Source organism: Ambystoma mexicanum, chromosome 14 (assembly GCF_040938575.1).
Source record: "Ambystoma mexicanum isolate Mex_15411 chromosome 14, UKY_AmexF1_1, whole genome shotgun sequence".
NCBI classification, from domain to species: Eukaryota; Metazoa; Chordata; class Amphibia; order Caudata; family Ambystomatidae; genus Ambystoma; species Ambystoma mexicanum.
Window position 1 is genome coordinate 303850120 of NC_090940.1, and position 20094 is coordinate 303870213.

Here is a 20094-nt window from a genome sequence, read left to right on the forward strand (position 1 = left end):
AAGATGCATGGCTAGTAGCATGCCTCGCAGAGACGGAATAAGAGAGCAGTAAGGTCCAGACAGGTCCTGCTGGTGTCAGATGCAAGCAGAGGAAGATGCATGGCTAGTAGCATGCCTCGCAGAGACGGAATAAGAGAGCAGTAAGGTCCAGACAGGTCCTACTGGTGTCAGATGCAAGCAGAGGAAGATGCATGGCTAGTAGCATGCCTCGCAGAGACGGAATAACAAAGCAGTAAGGTCCAGACAGGTCCTGCTGGAGTCCGATGCAAGCAGAGGAAGATGCATGGCCAGTAGTACGCCTTGCTGCGGTGGAGACGGAGTAAGGGAGCAGTAAGGGCCATCCAGGGTCTGCTGCAGTCAAGTAAAAAAAGCAGTGTAAGCAGTCAGGCCACTGCTATACTCTGCTGGTGCAGGGCCAGTGAAGGACAGGGTACACCTGCTTGTGTCAGATGCAAGTAGAGGAAGATGGATGGCCAGCAGTGTGCCTCGCAGAGACGGAATAAGAATGCAGTAAAGCCTAGACAGGGCCTGCTGGAGTCAGGTAAAAGCAGAGGAAGCAGTCCGGCCCCTGCTATCCTTCGCTGGTGCTGGGCCACACAAGAGACGGGGCATGGCCTGCTGGAGTCCGATGCAAGCAGAGGAAGATGCATGGCCAGCAGTACGCCTTGCTGTGGTGGAGACCGAGTAAGGGAGCAGTAAGGGCCAGCCAGGGTCTGCTGACGTTAGGTAAAAGCAGTGGAAGCAGTGAGGCCACTGCTATACTTTGGTGGTGCAGGGCCAGAGAAAGACAGGGCACACCTGCTTGTGTCAGATGCAAGTAGAGGAAGATGTATGGCAGTAGTGTGCCTCGCAGAGACAGAGAAAGGGAGCAGTAAGGCCCAGCCAGGGTCTGCTGAAGTCAGGTAAAAGCAGTGGAAGCTGTAGGGCCAAAGCAAGGACGTAGTAATTGCTGGGGTAGGCAACCGGACCCCCTTCAGATATTTTTGCCTGCAACTCCCACCAACCCCAGCCTATCTAGCTACTAGTGAGGATTGGGTACTCTGGTGGCATCACTGGGCAGGACAAAGTAAAGACAAGGCAGTGGCTAGTGCCGTTGCCAGTGCGGGGGCAGAGCAGGGTCTAGGTTATTAAAGTGCAGGGCCTGCACAGCTGCTGCTGGGGTTAGCCTGGAGCCAATGATCACGCAGTGGAACTCATTTTGAATGAGTGCAGCCGAAAGGCTTACTGGAGTGACACCTGAGCACACCATGGCCCTGTGTAGTCACGTACTCCCAGGAGCCCGATGAGATTAGTGAACTCTGTGCTCTCAAAAAGAAATCACGCAAAAGTGCCCATAGTCACACACAGAGCTTGCACACGCCCCACTCTACAAGTTGTGCTGACATTTCTCGGCATCCTGCTCAGGCTGACAGAAATGGTGCATTATAAAAACACTGCAAGAGTGGGCGCTCCTAGGCTCGCCTTCATGTGTTTAGCACTCTTTTGGCCCTATGGGAAAACATGTGTGGGTATGATCCGCCAGCATGCCCTAGTGTCATGTGGTAGCCCCCCAGATCATTCAAATAAATGTTCAAAGTAAATACATATTTGGATCCATTTCGTATGTGCCCGCTTCAGACTAGGTGCAGCTTAGGGTCTGGTGCCCTGTAGCAGAGGGTGAGAAGATGCCAACTCTACTCATGCAATAGCAGAGATGGGTTACAGAGATATTGGTGGCACAGAGGACCTTCTAGGAAAATCAGGTCTGTCTGAGGCTATTCTCAGTCTCCAGTACAGAATTTGCTCCGACACTCCTACTACTCATTCCGGGCCAATGGGCATTGGCTCCTTAGTGGTCACCTGTCAAGTGGAAAGAATACAGAGCATTCAAACTCTCAAAGTGCATCCCAAACGTTCAGAGACACTTCAAACCACTGAACATAAAAGATGGCATAAACCAAACAACAGGATTTAGTCCAAACATCTGACTTATTGCAAACTTATATCACGCCTAGAGACAAGTGTGTACAGTCGCGTTATAAATTACATATATCAAATTAAGAGGCCCAAATACAACGCACAGCAACTTCTATTAAAATCCGCCTCTGCTCTTCCAGCAAAACAACTGTCAAATTCAGTGACCTGCCCCGGAAGGGATTGCAGAGGTTGGGCAAGTATCCCTGGCATTACAGATCCTCTCCTGGCAAAGGCAACCCCTTCTTTGTATGGCAGACTAGGAAAGTGATAGCACTCTGCTCATGAAGAAGAATGGTGGTTACTTGGAGGGCAGAAGCTGTGGGCCTCACAGAGAAATGAGCAAGTCAAACGCATAGGAAACTTACTGTGGCTGAACACGGCTCTCAAATCTAAAACAAGAAGCCCGCTGTCTCTCGGTTTGTCATCGGGCTGGTTGCCGTCAGCAATGCCCAATGAACTGCACACAATTTCTTCAGATTATCCTGGCAATGGTGATAACATGTTTTTCACACATCCTTTGCTCCCACTACCACTGACTCTCAGCTTTCTAGCAATGAAAGTGACTGGTTCTGCTATAAACCTCCTCGATGGTACACACGGTAGGCTTACAGTCACCTCGCGAAGTCACCTTACTGGCAATAAAACCCAAAATGAAATAGAAGCAGCACAACATTGGAACGCCCTCCCCCCTTCTCAGAGTGGACTAGTCCTTCCCCGACTTCAGGCGAAACACCATCATCTGGCTTCCAGCTAATAACCAATGACTTACCTAGGACCGTTTCCTGGATAGTCCCAGCTACTCTCAAGCGTGGATTCACGATTCCTCCGCGTCTCAACAAATTCCTCCGCGTCTCAACAAATTTTACAGACTGTCCAAATGTGCTTTCTTGTAACTTTCTGCAGTATCTGCTATTTGACTCTGTATATACTGACTTTGTAGTATATTTTATACTACCCTGTATAGATTTGACTTTTTCTAATGTAACCTATGTTCCTGTACATTAGCATGTGCTTCAGTATCTCTCTGTACTTCACTGTATATGCCTTGTTACCATTCTGTATTCATGACAAGTCATAACTTCTGCAAATGCGCACAGATACCTCCGCCCAGATAAAGGTGCGCTTTATAAATCAATAAACAAACAAACATCAAAATAGAAAATGTTAACTTTACAATAAGCCAATTATTTTCGACCTAACCCATTCAATTCAGATTTATGAGCACAGAAGCCTTTTTCTCAAACTCAGTAAGAAAATGTGGAACAAATGGCTGTACTGGATAATATAAAGACCAAAACCAGTCCAATAATTTCCCATCCAAAAGGTGCCAAAATCGGAAACAGAAGCCACAATTAAAATTGACCAGCAAGCAGCTTTCAGAATACAGTACACAACAGCATGGATATGCACTTGCAAAGGTCATTGGATCGCTGGAGCGCGATGGCACAACATGAGGAGCCTTACCTGGCTGCGGTCCTTGTCCACTTTCTTAAAACACTTGTTCAAGGACAGGTTATGCCTCACAGAGTTCTTCCACCCAGTGGGGGCATTTTCAAAGTAGGGGAAGTGTTCCAAAATCCAGTTGTAGATGTCCTTGACTGGCAGACGCTTGTTTGGCGAGTCCTCGATGGCCATGAAGATGAGGCAACTGAAAGAGTAGGGGGGTTTGCAGTTGGGGTTCTGCTTGGCGTCATAGGGCAGGTCCGACTGAGCCGGGGAGGGAGGCGTATCCTCGTCCACGTCCTGGACGGGGCTGACACTTCGCAAGACCGTGTCCCCGAAGCTCTTGAGCAAATTCTTGCTCTCGTGCAACCAGTTCAAGTTAGTCAGCTCCTCATCCTCCATGGCCCCTTTCTCCTTGTCGCGTGTGATGGCTGGCAAGGAGGAGCAGTCCAGATCCTCGTCGTCTTGCAGGGCGCTCGAGATGGAACTTCCCCCGTAACACTGACTTAGTCCACTGGAAACACTAACCCCGGTGCCCTCTGGCTTCTTGCTGGGAGGCATGACGGGACCCATTTAGACCGAGGATCCTAGTGAAGCCAGAAAAGAGACATGTTAAGGCATGGAAGTATGCAGGCACCCCAATTCACAACATGCTGGGAAGTACTCCACCTACAATTTGAGATGTTCTGTCCACGCCCTACTTTTAGAAAGCAAAGCTGTCAAATTATTCCTCGAAGCCCTACAACGGACAGTCCACTGTGCTTGGTAAAAGACTGCTAAACCCACTCTTGTTAAAAGAAAGCTCAATTCACCAAACTGATTACCAACTAAAGTGCTGTATGGCAAGCAATAACAGTGACAGTAAAGGGTGAGAGTGGCATCAAGTACACCCCTGCAGCACAGGGTGCCCCACAATTGCTGAAAAACGGTGCATGTGTTTGGGTGGGGGATTCTGTGGGCACCCTCATTGCACGTTGCCCAGGGTCCCCACAGAATTCTAGGGTTTCACCTTCTGTTACAGCACTAAAAAGAGAGCTTGGCAAACGTGCATCCACCTTTCTTACCTAGGGTATGCATTTCTATAGTAACACCAGACAGCCACCACACAAAGCAAGGTTTTCTTTGCCGTTTTTTTCACAGTTAATGAATTGGTACAGAGTGAAGGAAACTTGACATTGGGTCTGTCAGTTGCGCAACTGTTAGCTAAGCATAGCCATTCCATAACAGCAACTTAATACCAACAGCACCATCCGTCAATGGGAAAGTTGATTAGTGGGTGGGAGTTATGTAGCAACAATGTTATTGCGGCTTTGGAGCACTTCCACCTTAAAGAAATATATTTTAAAAAAAATGCCCACTACGTTTCCTGAAAACTTAAATGAACTATGTATACAAAGAAAACAACCAGGGAGGTTCCGAAATTACAGATATTAACAACAATGGGTCTGGCCAGTAAGGGTCTAAGAAGGGTGATTGGCTGAGGGCATAGGTCAAGCTATGACTAGACCCACTAGTAATTGACAAAGGTACACAGAAAGCAGAGAGGGCCTTTCCTTCTCACAAGCACTACTATAACGGAGGAAGTCGTGTGTAACTGACAGCGGTGCCAACCTACAACAGCAGCATACTTGGTTGGCACGGAAACCTTATAGCCCTCCACAGTAGGGCATCAGATGCCAGCCTGCCCCAGAGACATGTCCTTTCGCTTTTCATATTTCGAGCATTGATCTACGGGTCACAGCAGGCAGACAGCTCTTGGCTGACAATAAACTGGGTGCAGGTGACCCTGGTTGCCTGGGGCCAGTTGGCGGGTATGGAATGCATATGTAGGAAAGAACACTGGGGAGTTGTACCCAGCGGTCAGTCAAGGTGTAGAAAAAGAACCAGCAGTACTTTGGCCTGAGTAGGGGAGACGCTGGGAAAGAAAAGGCGATTGCTCTTATGTTGGCAATGTTCAGTGGTCAATTGTCTCGGGAGGATAGCTCAGGCGCAACATGCTCAGCTTGGAAGCAAGACACGGAGCAACACAGGTTCGATCCCCAGGTCTGCGCTTAGAAACCTCTGGGTATTAAGCGCGTTATAAATAACCTATCATATCATCATATCACTGCAGAATTTCCAATTTGCTCTTCTTTAACAAACTAACTGGCTCTTAATTTAATAGTATCACAAAGGGTGAAGGCTCGAGTCGACCTCGTTTAGAATAGAAATGGCCAGGTGCGTTTGCACAGATGGTCACTTGTCAGTGTGCCATCGTTTGGAGCTACACTGGATATGTATTTTGCCAACACACGTACTAGGTCAGGGAGGAATAAAATAAAAAATAAAAAATAAAAATCACTGTGCACCGTCTATCGAGTCCCCTGAACTTAACTCTGACGGCGTCTGCAAATGGAAGTAAGTGGTAGGTCCCAGGAGCTCCTAAACAGGAAAATTATATGATGGCAGACAGAAAAGTAATTTAATTGCAGTGTTGCTATGACAACATGCTGCTCTCTTTCTGTTTAATTTGCTTATCTGCCAGTCTCATCCCAGAGGGACACACACTCCATTCTCTCGGTGCTCCTCCAAGTATAACCTGCATCAGTGACTATGCTCCTCAAAAAACAACTTCCATCGACGATGAGGCTCCCCAAAGTGCAACCTGCACTGATGCCAATGCTGCATCCAATCCAAACTGCAGATGCCGATGGCTGCTCTAAGACAACCAATGACGGCACTGGCGCACCTCCAAATACAACATGCGCCGACAGCCCTTCAGAAAAGGGGTGTATCGGCCGCTTTTACCCCCTATAAATAGGCACATACTCCCCAAAAATAAAAATAGGGTGTACATATACTCCCAACGATAAATAGGAAAGAGTCACGTGTCCCTGCTTTCACCCACACAGCTCCATGGATGGGATTGGGCCAGTAGGGCACGTAGTACCACAGGAGAACACTGCTATTATTACTGTCCGATCAGAAGAAGTAAACAGGTATCTTTTAATGTGAAGGAATAACAAAAACATTTCTGTTTTCCAGTTAAAACATATTTTCACTCGCTTATAAAATACTCCCATTGGGAATTGGATTTGCATTTGTATTCCCTAAAAAATAATTTGAATCCCATCTTTAAAATAAAAAAATAGGCAGTAAAATAATCCCACTTCAAAATCGTACCTGGAGCACTATGTGTCAACATTGAAAACCTTCCAAGAATAATCTGCATTGGTACGGATATACCGCTAAGTGCAGCCTCCATCAATGACAGCGTTCCTTATCGTAGACTCTGCATCACTTACGAAGAACTACGAAGTAGGCGTCAATGTGGCTTCAAGTAAAAGCTGCGTCAAGAGCAACATTCCTCCGAGACCAACAAGCATAGCCAACAAAGCTCCTGCCAACATAACCTGCCTCCATGCTCTTAATCCTCCAACAACAATAGGCATCAATGACGACGCCCCCGTCAGGGCAAGATGCATGGTCCAGCTAGCATCAGTCGCAATGCTCCTTCAAGTGCCCTCTCCATCAATGACGTGTCACCCAAGGCAACCTAGACCAAGGCGGATAACCGTTCAGAGTCAACGCGCACCACCAACAACAATCCTCCAAGTACAACTTCCCTAAAATAAACTGGTCCATCCTACAAGTAGATGCAACTTTTTGAGAAGGTTAAAAGCTATGCAGTGTGGATGGATGTTTTTATCTCCGAGGATTGCCGGGCACAGGAGAACAACCTAGTTACCATGTCAGCAATCTGTAGGCCCACCACACAGCTTAGCAGTTTCCATTCTTCTGTTTCAATATGATGCCAAATTCCCCTCCCCTCCATGGGTACACAAAGCAGTGCAGGACCACATGATGGACTGTGCAGTTAAAAAAAGGTGTTCAGTCTACTGCCAATTGAACAGCATCACCAGATAGGCAAACATCCATGCAGAAGCAGCCTCAGAACCTCTCCTCATTAAATGCTGTACGCATAAGGAGTTCGGTTTTAGTTTGATCGCTAAAAAAAAGAAGCGATTTTGCCATCCACATGGTCAAACGGTATAACTATGAGCGGCTCGACATTTAGAACACTCTGTCCCCAAGTCCCAGCACATACAGAAGTTAATGGTGACTATGAAGTCATATTTGGCAAACATTAGCATGCGCAGCACTTCTCGGTCACTGACGCGCACTCTCCACCCTAGACATGCAGCATCTTGCAGCAATGCTGTGAATTTGTGTGCCCGGATGCACTCCCATTCACACAGAGTCTTAGAAAGTCACAGGAAACGGAAGATCAACAGGCCGCCCTAGCCCAACCACATGGAGACCTGGTTTGGTTCCCAGCTCTGCCCTCTCCGACTTCCCTATGAGAGATTCTGGTTCATTGATGGCACCCAATTCTGCGCGCACTGCCTCCTGGCCCTCACTATCTGAATTTTGTTTGTCGTTCATCGCTAACAGCAGGCTGGGGGTCAATAAAGGCCTGGATGAATGAATTAATGAATGCACGGATAGTAAGGCAAACCATGGTGGATTATCCAGTTGCAATAGATTCTACTGCATCAAGTTGCAGTTGGGGGATTCTTCCAAATGCAGCCAGATCTGCCCATTGGAAAAAAGAAGGGAGGTTATACAAGGTAGACACACCAACAGGCACTATTAGACACCAGTGGCCCTATTGAAGATGCAAATGCGTTAATCTGGGATTTTTAGCAGATTAGTTCAAGCGAAGTCTGAACATTTATGAGGTAGCACTGCACGCAGTACACATGTGCATATGGTCACTGGACACTGCACTAGCCACATACAAAAAGAATAAAACGCGTGGGCCCACATAGATCTCTACCTAAAGCAGTGTGAGGGAGGGAGCCGCCTGGGAACAAACACTTAAAGGCTAGACGCATTACCCATGCAAGATTACATTTTAATTTAAACGGCCGTGAATTCGGCAGAGTGTGCAGTCTCTTGCCACTTTTTAGGCCACTATCCAGAAGACCCTGGGGCTGTCAAGCAACTGTTCATTTAAAAAAAAAAGTGAGCCAGGTGGCCCCTGGGCAAATGCACCCACATTCCGGTCCAGGGTTTCTTTTATTAGATAAATGCGTCATTGGAGCTGTACCTTAGGCTCAGCCCAACAGAACTAATTGCTAAGTGCTATCCTGGTGACATGGAGCCATCAAGTCAACACAAGCATTCAAAACAGAACTGGCGCCTCCGTGTCAACGGGGGGACCATGCCTCGGTCCGACTCCTGAGCTTCCATTGTGTTTTGAGAGTTGTGTCTTGGATCCATTCAAATGGACAAAGGCCTGACTGGAACAGGGTGGCTCCCGTGACACGGAGGCATGTGATAACATCAGATGGACAGGACTCCAGGCAGGGCCCAGGGCGCAATAAGGGGGCGGGGGGATTTACGGCAGCGATGAACACCGCTGCCTCCAAACACACACTGTGGCACCAAACTCAAGCCCATGCCCAAAAGTGCCCTATGGACGTAAGCAGTTACAAATTGCGATTGAGGGTCACTTGGGAAACTTGTAGACCCCATAACTCAGCGCTCCTTCTGAGCAGTTAGAAAGGGGGCCATTGGATTAAAGGAGGCGGGTGGCATTTTCCGGGGTAACACTCGCCGTTGCGCCGGCCTGCACTCCACGAAGGCCACGTCATTCGCGCAGGGCTTGCGAAACAATACAGGCTCCAAGTACATAAATAGCTGTGCCAGGCTGGCGGCGTTCGCACTCCCGGGCGGTTATGTGACATATACGGCCCGTTTCATTGTGTTTCAACAGGGCTGGAGGGCCCCGCGGCTCTGCCACAGAGACAGAACGACCAGGCGGAGAGGAAGGCTCGGCAGAGTGGGGAAGCTCACGTTTCAACACTCTCAGCTACTGTACTTGTAGGAAAAAAAGACCAGGAAATGCTGATTGGCCGAGCAGTGAGTCAGTCTGGGCTGTTGCTAGGAGACTGGAGAGTGCTCTTATGCAGTGCCATTAGTGGCATACCTTCATAACTGCTGCCATGTCCTAACCCGGCGCGCTGGCCCAGCCTGCACGAAAGCAACTTCTTGTTTATTGTTGAAGGGACCCTGCAGAGCTGGCGTTCACCTGTAACACGGGCGATACCCACAGCGCTCCACGCTGCACACACGGTGTGGCAGAAAGAGACACCGACCTGGGCAGAGAGCCCCGTATCCTGCAGAGAAAGCACTCCCTTCTGCGCAGCTTGCGAAAGGCAGCACCCACACCCGAGCCTGTAGCAGAGTTGCCCACTCTGCACGGTGTGCGTCCTCCATAATGTGGGAGGCGCGTCCAATCCTGCAGCCTGACACATTCAACTGCCCACATCGCACCATGCGTGCCCATAGGCCTGATAAGCAATGTGTCCACGATACATTACCCCCCCCCCCCACACACACACCATCGCAGACACACCCGTGCCCGCTTTCACAACTTGTGACAGAGGCAGCCGCCAAGCACAGTCTATGAGACGGCAACCAGTAGGACGCGAGACACACCAAGCACCGTGCGGCGCGTGCGACGCTAAGACAATACGCTGACGGCATCACACGTCCCCAAAAGGGCCCAGGCCTCCAGATGCATAGCCCCTAGCCCACCCAGCAACCCGACTGTGCACAGCAACGCATTTCAAAGTCGGGCAGAGCGAAGCCAGGGTACTGCCCACACCAGGCGGCACGCAGCTGTGCAGCTGGTAAAGCAAGTCTCGGGGGACACACGGCACTCCTCGCGCCCCCTGCCCTCCCAAAGCAGCAGAGGCAATGTGGACTTACCTGGCAGTGTGTACCCCGCGTGCCTGCGTGTGAAGGGGGAGGGGTCAGGGGCTCTGGCTGCCCGTCAGGACTGCTGAAAGTTTCCGGCCCTGCATGCTCCCAGAGCCCCGGCGGTGCAGAGACAAAGTGGAGCTCGTCGGCGTGTGGGTAGCTTCCCCGGTCCCCCCCTCCAGGGCGCCCTGCCCTGCCCTGCTCTACACAGCCAGCACACGGGGCTTCCGTCCCTCCAGCCTGCGCTACAGGAGGAGAGAGAAATTGTTTCCACTGCAAACAAAAAAAGGCAGCACATGACCAGGCGAGGGGGAGGGAGGGGAGCAGAGAGAAGCGAGAGAGAGAGACGGCGTGGGTTGGGCGTCAGCAGAGGCTGCAGAGTGAGAGCACAGTCTGGGGCGGGGGGGGGGAGGGAGAGTGGGGGGTCATAGGATGGAACGGAGGAGGGCAAAGAGAGTCAACCACGGAAGGGGGCTGATAGGGAAGGAAGGGTCGAGGATGAGGGAAGGAATGACATATGGTCAACGAGAGGGCGAGCGCGAGCCGGACATTGCAGCGTTTATGGGCAATGCGAGGTGGACAGGAAGGGGTACATGGCAAGGATGGCGCGCGCGGGAGATCACCGAGGTTAATTTGACAGGAGGGTGGGTCGGGAAGGAGGCTGCCGGAGGTCTGTCCAGTCCTAAATGGACCTGGTTCTGGGGGAAGGAATCAGGACTTGGGTAAGTCCGCGGGAGAGGTCAGAGAGCAAGGTACCAACCGAGAGGTCAAAGGTGGGAAAAGGAGCAGAGCAAAGATCAAACATTGAGTAGGGAAGAAGGGGTGGGGTGCTGGGAGAAGGAGTCAAAGGTAAGGAAGGGGCTTCTATGTGGGGTGGGTGCTGGTTAAAGGGAGGGAAGCTTGGGGGTAATGATGAGGGTGTAGTATATTTTGGGGGATTGTAAGCCAGGGGGAAGAGTAAAAAATCGGATCAAATGGATTGTGATGGAAGGGTCAAAGGGATCAAATGTAAGGAGCCGGCGAGAGTGGTCAGAGATGTTACGTTATCTTGCATTTGTATAGCGCCGTCTGCCATGGGTTATTATGTGAAAGCACTTTTGCCTGTCAAAGAGGCAAAGGAGGAGTATGACCGAAAATTCAGGAGTGGTAGGGAGGGGCAAAGTAGATGGTTGGGATGAGGGCGCGGGAGAGATAATGTGGGCAGGAACGCATGACATGGAGAGGGTGGAAGTGCTATGTGTATAAATGGACCCCATGTATCGTGGGACTCCACTGTACTCTATGCAGTGCAGCGCCAAGAGGAGAGATGGCTCGAGTGGAGGTGTTTGCTGCCCCAGGAGCAATGCCTGAAATCTACTCGCTGCATGGTGAGCAAGCTGGGGCACGTTGAAGCCATCTTACTTCCCTAGACCCCCAACAACATTTGGCAGGTGATGGAAGACAGAAATGAGAATTCAGCAATTTTGCAACAGCTCCCATTTCTGGGTTTGAAATCTCCCTTTAAGAGTAGGAGTCAAAACAAGGTGTCAAATGTTGCACTCAGCACAATGAGCTAGAGAGAAGGAGTCCACAGTATGCGAATAAAGTCCTATTTAGGGGATAAGAATGAGTCAGAAAAAGTGGACAACAGTGAGGGAGTGTTCAAAAGGAGGGGTCATGTAAGGCATGGAGTCAAATGTAAGGGTAATGGTTAATGAGAGGGTGTTGAGGAGTGACATTTAAAATAATGGGTCAGGCAAGAGACCAGCTATAAACCACCCAGGCATAGACCCACTAACCCGATGCCCAATCACAAATTCCATTCAATCTGCACCCACAACCCTTGCCCCTTCAGCATCCATAAACGCAGCCCCATCCTAGCCTCACAATCCAGAACTCCTCCATCTGGTTAATTATTTGCTAAAACATCACTGCCGCCCCATGTATAACCCTGCAGCTTGTACATTCACACATGTTCCCATTCATCAACCATGCACCCTCCAAAGTCACAACTCACTGCAGACACCCCATTCACAAACCAGAGTCCTTCCCCATCTATGCACCACCGCCGCCACCCCACCTACAGGCGTTCTTCGCCTTCAGGTCCATGCAACACCTCAGCCACCTTAGCTTCAATTTCTTTTAGCTTCCCCGTCTACAAACCGTGTGCTTCCCCCATCCATGCCCTAGCTTGGCCGCCCAACCTAAAGGTGCTCTTAGCACCCACGTCCATGCAACACCTCAGCCACCCTACCTGCAGTTTCTCTTAGCTTCCCCCATCCATGCCCCGGCTTGGCCGCCCAACCTAAAGGTGCTCTTAGCACCCACATCCATGCACCGCCTCAGCCACCCTACCTGCAGTTTCTCTTAGTTCCCCCCATCCATGCCCCGGCTTGGCCGCCCAACCTAAAGGTGCTCTTAGCACCCACATCCATGCACCGCCTCAGCCACCCTACCTGCAGTTTCTCTTAGCTTCCCCCATCCATGCCCCGGCTTGGCCGCCCAACCTAAAGGTGCTCTTAGCACCCACATCCATGCACCGCCTCAGCCACCCTACCTGCAGTTTCTCTTAGCTTCCCCCATCCATGCCCCGGCTTGGCCGCCCAACCTAAAGGTGCTCTTAGCACCCACATCCATGCACCGCCTCAGCCACCCTACCTGCAGTTTCCCTTAGCTTCCCCCATCCATGCCCCGGCTTGGCCGCCCAACCTAAAGGTGCTCTTAGCACCCACATCCATGCACCGCCTCAGCCACCCTACCTGCAGTTTCTCTTAGCTTCCCCCATCCATGCCCCGGCTTGGCCGCCCAACCTAAAGGTGCTCTTAGCACCCACATCCATGCACCGCCTCAGCCACCCTACCTGCAGTTTCCCTTAGCTTCCCCCATCCATGACCCGGCTTGGCCGCCCAACCTAAAGGTGCTCTTAGCACCCATATCCATGCACCGCCTCATCCACCCTACCTGCAGTTTCTCTTAGCTTCCCCCATCCATGCCCCGGCTTGGCCGCCCAACCTAAAGGTGCTCTTAGCACCCACATCCATGCACCGCCTCAGCCACCCTACCTGCAGTTTCTCTTAGCTTCCCCCATCCATGCCCCGGCTTGGCCGCCCAACCTAAAGGTGCTCTTAGCACCCACATCCATGCACCGCCTCAGCCACCCTACCTGCAGTTTCTCTTAGCTTCCCCCATCCATGCCCCGGCTTGGCCGCCCAACCTAAAGGTGCTCTTAGCACCCACATCCATGCACCGCCTCAGCCACCCTACCTGCAGTTTCTCTTAGCTTCCCCCATCCATGCCCCGGCTTGGCCGCCCAACCTACTGGCGCTGTTAACCTCCACATCCACATTCATTAATATTTTATTACGTACTAAATAACGGAAACTAGTCTCTAAGCACGGGACTGGGATTCAAACCTGTGTTGCTCAGGGTTGTCTTGTTTTCAAGAAAAATGCGTTGCCCTTGAGCTATCCTCACAGCTTCCTTGCCCGCAGTTGCTCTGAGCCTCACCATTCACACACACGTGTCCTTCCAGATCCATGCACCACGTCAGCCATGTTATCTGCAGTTGCTCTTAGCCTCCCCATCCACCAGCCTGTGTCCCTACCCCAACCATGCACCACCTCAGCTACTCCACCCACAGGTGCTCTTAGCCTCCACATCATGCACCACCTCAGCCACCTTACCCGCAGTTGATCTTAGCCTCCCCATCTACACACCTGTGTCCTTCCCCATCCATGCACCACCTCAGCCACCCGACCTACTGGCAATCCTAGGCTCCCCATTCACAAGCTTGTGCCCCCCCCATCCATGCATCTCCTTAGCCACTCCACCTACAGCCGTTCTTAGATTCCCCACCCTCAAGCTTGCTGACACGCCTCCTAGCTACAACCCGTCCCACATCCATCTGTCCAAAAACCTACACACAATGTGACAGCCAAGCTTAACCAGCGCCACAGCTAGCCAACCCTCACTGTGTTCCTTCCCTCTTTCACATCCCAAACAGTCCCCAAACCCACAGAAAAACAGACGACACAAACAGCATTAGAACCTAGATGCGCTGGGGTCATAAATAGCGCGGTGGTAGTTCCAACTCCCACTTGAATAGATGGATTTTCAAAGGCTAGGGAAAATATATTCAGCGGCCCATTCTGCGACTTAGATTTTTAAGGGGTGAGAATCTGGTGAGTAAATACCCGTGCTCCACCCAGACCCCAAGTAAAGGGGCCACGTCACTCACCTCTGAAACCACCGAGGAGCGTCAGAGACACGCGCCGACACCCTATCCGCGTGTCTTAAAAAGCTGCGGGAAACTCCTCCGAGAGCTCAAATAATTCTCGCTGTCTGCCGAACAACTGCCCATGTTCCAGTTTTCAGGGTGCCCCCAGAGCTGCTTTCTTGCTACCCCCGAGTCCAGCAGACATGCTAGAGAGCAGGAAGTTGGGGAGGGTGTCCTCCTGCACCGAGCTGCCTTGGAACTTCGCAGGGACCCCCTCAGGCCTCGAGATAAGAGGGGGAGGGTGTTTATCTCCCGGCCATTTGTCGTTCAGACCCAGCCGCAAACTGCCTTCTTGGCTGAAAACCACACCCACTACTGCGTTGCAAGTTCTTTCTTTTGGAGAAAAAAATGTCTTGGCCACGAGCTAAACAAATGGCCCCTTTATCTCTGGCCAACTGTGACTGCCTTCTACATACCCAAGGAAAACACAGCAAAGCAGCCATAGCAAGGGCAGAGCAAGCCATCTATCGCCCTCTACTGGCGGACAAAGGAACAAGGCCAGTGTTTTTCTCAAGTAAACTTCGGGAACAGCTGATTCAGACTGTATAACCCTTCTCGGAGGTGACCGCATGGCGGGCTACATGAAGAGAAGGAACTTTTCTGGAAACTGGCGGCTGAAGTTCTGATTTGTAGAATCTGAATGTCTTGACCTCCCTCAAATCGGACGACAAACTCACCTTTTCTGCTGCACATTGCCGAAAATGTACAATAACAAAATAGTTTTTTTTGGCGCTTCATGCCTGATTATTCCCTTTTTCTAAGCTCAAGGCGGTCCCCCACCGAGGGACGCCCCCGGTGAAGCTGCGCGCCGCACAACGCAGCAATTATAAAACGGAGCCAGAGCGCTCATGTAATACGTCTTTATTTCACCAACTCCAACACGTACTGCTTTGGCCCTTCCCTCCCACCGTCACTTCCCTTCCCGCCCTGTGCCCCTGAACATAACTGTCCACGTGACACCCCCCCCCCCCCACACCAAATTAAACAGTTACCCAACAGGGGTTCCCCATAAACTTAACGTGATGTCCAGAGGCCTTGCTGGGGGGGGGGGAGGGGGCTAAGAGGGTTATAGCCCGTGGTCTTTTGGTTGTAGCCTCCCTCCCCCTCCCCCCATAGAATCTCAGGAGCTACAACCAAAAGTCTAGCTAGCCCCCATTCCCGACAGTTCCGACATCAGCGTAGCCCCGGGTGTTTTCCAGACCTAGCCACACCCCTGGTGATGTTGATCAGCCCATTTCTTTAATGAGGCGTCTAGGCTTGTTCCTCGCTCTGTGTGGTCTTGAGTTCGCCATTCCCAAGCAACATCTTTCCTCTGATCCATCTCCGTCTTCCAGACCACAAGCGTCCGGGTCTTCTCGATCTCTTTGATAAGGGTCGTCTGAGGCACATTCAATCGATCTTGACTCTTCACTTAACCTCCTGGGGCTGGTTAGGGGAAACCTTTTGAAGTGCGAGGAGTTTCGAGTGGTGGGTCCATGGTCCCCTTGGGCAGTAATAATGGAGCCCTTTTTCTCCATGAAGATCAATGGTTCATCTTTGAATGCAGACGTGTGCTTGTGTGTCTGTGGTTGTTTCACTGTTACCACTTCCCCTACCTCAAGCTGGGACTCTCAAGCTTTCCTTCGGACATCTGCGTACTATTTCATTCAATGTTTAGCCACTCGATCTTGTTCCCTCAGTTCGTTATCATTCGGCTGCTCACCCTCTTGAGGGCTAGGCTGCGGTAGTCTGGTATGCACGTCACTCCCAAACATTATTTCTGCTGGACTTTTCCCTGTGGAGCTGTGAGGTGTACTCTTGTAGTCTCTCAACCATTGGTGAAGCACTTGTTCATATGGCTGGCCCATGAGCTTGGCCACTTGCAGTGCCTGTTTGAGGTTGGCCATGAAGCGTTCGATCATGCCATTCACCTGCGGCCAGAATGGCGTGACTTTCTGGTGATGGAATCCCATATATTTGCTGAACCGTGCAACGTCTTGGCCAGTGGAGGGAGGCCCATTGTCTGTTTTTACCTTCCTGGGAATGCCATAGGCAGTGAAGATGCGGTCCATTACAGAGATGACATAATGTGCTGCGGTCGAGGATGCACGTTGAGAGTACTCGTCCAGGATTGCCAACACGTATTTCCCCGCTTCGATCGGTCCAAAGAAATCAGCAGCTACTGCGTCCCATATGCCTTGTGGTAAATATGACAGACATAGTGGTTCAGGGTGCCAATTAGGTTTGATGAAGCAGCAGGTGGGACCCTCTCTCAGGATCTCCTCTACCAGAGAGTCTAGTTGGGGAAACCACACTTTTTGGCACAGCATGCATTTAGTCGAGACGATCCCCCGGTGCCCTTCTTGGGCTAGTTCCACCATTCTCTGTTTTAGAGATGCCAGAATCGCCATTTTGTGACCTTTCAGCAATATGTTGTTCTCAGAGAGACCCAACTTCTCCTTCATTTGCTGGAGCCTGTCTACTTCCTTCCCTATGTCCTCCGACTCGAGGCGACCCCTTTCTTTGGCTCTCCTCCACTGTCCCGATCTATATTATCTGGCATGCTGTGTCTGCCTCAATTTCCTGGGCAAGGTAAGCTGGCTCAATGCACTTGGGTATTGCCTGCTGGATTAAATATCAGAGATAGCAGTCCGCTACCATTGGTTCAGGGGCGCAGCCACTGCTTGGATGGCGGGAGAGGAAGTCATCGGCATTCTCTTCTTTGCTAGGCCGGTGTACTATCTCGAATGAGTAGTCCTGTAGTCTGAGCCCCCACCTGGCGATGTGAGGTCACATTTTGGCCCAGGGGTTGCCATAAAGGAATAGTAGAGCCCGATGGTCGGTCACTACTTTGAACGGCTTGCCATAGAGAAAAAGATCAAAGTGTTTGCACAGCCACACCACTGCGAGACTTTCCCTCTCGGCCTGCGAGTAGTCCTGCTCCGTAGTTGAGAGGCTTTGGCTGGCGTAGGCAACTATGTGTGTGCGACTAGGATCTACTGGGTCGATATGGGCCAGCATAGCACCCAGCCCCACTGGGCTTGCGCCCACTGTCAATTCTGTTTTGCGATTAGCGTCGTAGTAAGACGTGTTCTGTGCCCAAGCTACTCTCTCTCGAATCGTTGCGAAGTCTTGTTGGCACTCTTCTGACCAGTTGAACGTAACATTTTGGTTAGTCAGTGCCCGAAGTGGTTCACTGACCATGGTGAAGTCTTTGATGTACCTCGTGCAGTAACTGGCGAGGCCCAGGAACAATCTCAGTTCGGAGACATTGGTAGGTGGTGGTGTCTCATTGAGTGCAGTGACCTTGTCTGGATCCGGCATCATGCCATTTTCTGAGAATATGTGGCCAAAGAATTTCAACGTGCCCTTCCTGAATTCACACTTTTCTTGGTTGAAGGTAAGGTTTGCCGCCTCCAGCGCCATGCACACCCTGGACAGAGTCTCGTCATGCTTCCCTCCATCAGCCCCAAACATTAGAATGTCATCACTGTACTTTATACAGTTGGGTATGTTTAATGACATGGATCTCCGCCTGAAAGATTTCCGCGGCGGAGGACACACCGAAGCTCAACCTTTTGTACCTGTAGAGCCCAGGTGCCTGACAAATGTCTTGATGTTCCGTCTTTATGGACTCAGTACTAGTTGGTGGTAACCCTTTTGCAAATCCAGTTTGGAGAAGACTTTGGCCCCATTTAACAGATGTATCATGTCCGTGATACGTGGCGCCATGTGTCTCTCCCTCTTAATGGCCTGGTTGGGTCTCCTCATATCTACGCACAGCCGGATGACATCTGAACCCTCTTTAGGAACCAGAACAATGGGTGAGACCCATGTTGTGGGGCCTGTTGCTGGTTCTATTATGTCCTGTTCTATCAACTTGTGCAGTTCGTCCTCTACTTTATGTTGGATATTCACCAATATGCTCCTATAGTGTTGTGCTACAGGCGGGTCTTCTTCGTCAATGTGCAGTCTGATTTGTTTGTTGTGCAGTTTGCCTATCCCTTTGAATAGGTCCGGGTATAGTTCTTTAATCATGTGCACAGGGCCAATGTATTTGTGCACCATTAGTTTGTATAGCAAATGTATTAGTCCCATGTCAACAGCTGTTCTAAAGCGGATTATGCAGCCACTTTCACTCTGTCGCAAGCACGTGTATGAATACTTTCTTTGATTGCGCCTTGTAGCGGCATGTGCTTTCAAATTCTAGACACCTTAGGGGAGATGTTGCTCCATACGGGTATATGTCGACTGTTGATGGTCTCAGTTTTGGAGCATCCAGTAATTCTTTGTATATCTGTTCCCTTATTACATTTACCGTAGCACCTGTGTCTATTAGAATTCTGTTGGTGTTTCATTTAGCCCCATTAGCAGTGTCGGGCTGGGCTCTGTCGCAGTCGAGTTGCCCAATGAGTAGGCGTAGCCCCTTTTCTGCTGTTCACCCTCTGATGAGCTGATGTCAGTGTCAGAGGGGGACTGTTCGACTAGATAACGCACGTGGCATCTTGATCTGCGCTCGGGTCGTGTGCGTGTTCCTTCTCTCCTCTGCTTGTCATCTCCTGATTCTGTCTCCTTTGGTTCATGGTCCTTGGGTCTTTGCTGGGAAGTCGCTCCAGATGCTTGTGGCGCTTTGAGGAGGGGTCTTGGTCTGTATCGGGCTGCAGGCTTCCTATGTCTTGCCCTCTCTCTCTTGCTAGTTGACATTCAGACTTCAAGTGTCCTTCTTCGCCGCATGCAGAGCATCTCTGTCCCATCGCCGGACATGTTCCCTCGTGTGGATATTCATACCCACACCAATAGCAAAAGGGTTCTTCCTGCCTTCGGTCATATTGTAGCCGGTGTACAGATTCTGCAAGTGTAGTTGTGTTGAAACTCTCAACCTGTGTGTCCACCGCCAGTTCTGCCCTTGGAAGCATCAGAATTTCACCAAGGGTGCAGGCCTTCTGGAGCAATTTTACTCTGAATGTTTGGGATTCACAACCTGTGATGATTTGGGAATGCAGGGCCTCCGTGTTGGAATAATTTGCAAAGTCACAGTGTTTCATTTTGATCCTCAAACGCATTAAATAGGTGTCCATGGTCTCGCTCTTTGCTTTCTGTGTGGTAAGGAACAGGTGGCGTTCATAGTCCACGTTGGTGTGTGGGGTGAAGCAAGCTGATAGTGCACCTTTTAGGTCCTGAATTGAATCAATGAACATCGCAGGCATTTCCTCAATGATGTCCAATGTCGCGGGTCCCGTCGCCAGTTTGATCAAGCACCTTTTCCTTTCCTCGTCAACGGCCCTGTGGCCTCCATGTACAGGTCAAAATCTCTAATCCATTCGGCCCACCTCAACCCAATGTTGCTGGTATCTGCCACATAAAAATCTCCTGCAAATTGCACTGCCAGTGATTCCGGGATTCTATATGGGGCTGTGGCCTGTGGGGCGTCCTGACCCCGTGCTTGGATGTCTTGATTTGCGGCCTGAGGGTCCTCCTGATCAGACATGGTCCCGTGGTGTGTGCTGGCCCTTTAAAATTACTGTGGAGTAGCCCAATTTTCCACACGGCTGTCTGATAAGGCACAAGCACCGTGATTGTTCCCAGTGTCTGTCTGAGGGCTTCAGGGGAAGAGGCATGGCTGGAGATGGCCGACGTGAGGCACGAGCACCATCTGACACCTTTCCTCCTTTCTCCACTCACCGTCCTGTGATGTGCACACACCGCCACGG

At 50.7% G+C, this 20094-nt stretch overlaps 1 protein-coding gene across 5 annotated transcripts in view; it reads right to left on the reverse strand.

Annotated features, from left to right (window-relative positions):
- The window catches only part of FOXN3 (forkhead box N3), a 1349433-nt gene that overhangs the window by 431261 nt on the left and 898078 nt on the right, over positions 1–20094 (reverse strand). For 2 of the 5 annotated variants that reach the window (XM_069637432.1, XM_069637429.1), the window contains exons 1-2: positions 10159–10427; positions 3421–3986 (exon numbers count right to left, since the gene is read on the reverse strand). In XM_069637432.1, coding sequence (XP_069493533.1) covers positions 3421–3972 — 552 coding nt within the window. In that variant the 5' untranslated portion in view covers positions 3973–3986; positions 10159–10427. Of the gene's footprint in view, positions 1–3420; positions 3987–10158; positions 10428–14365; positions 14789–20094 lie in introns of those variants that run through there. The other 3 variants (XM_069637431.1, XM_069637433.1, XM_069637430.1) reach the window with 3 other exon arrangements.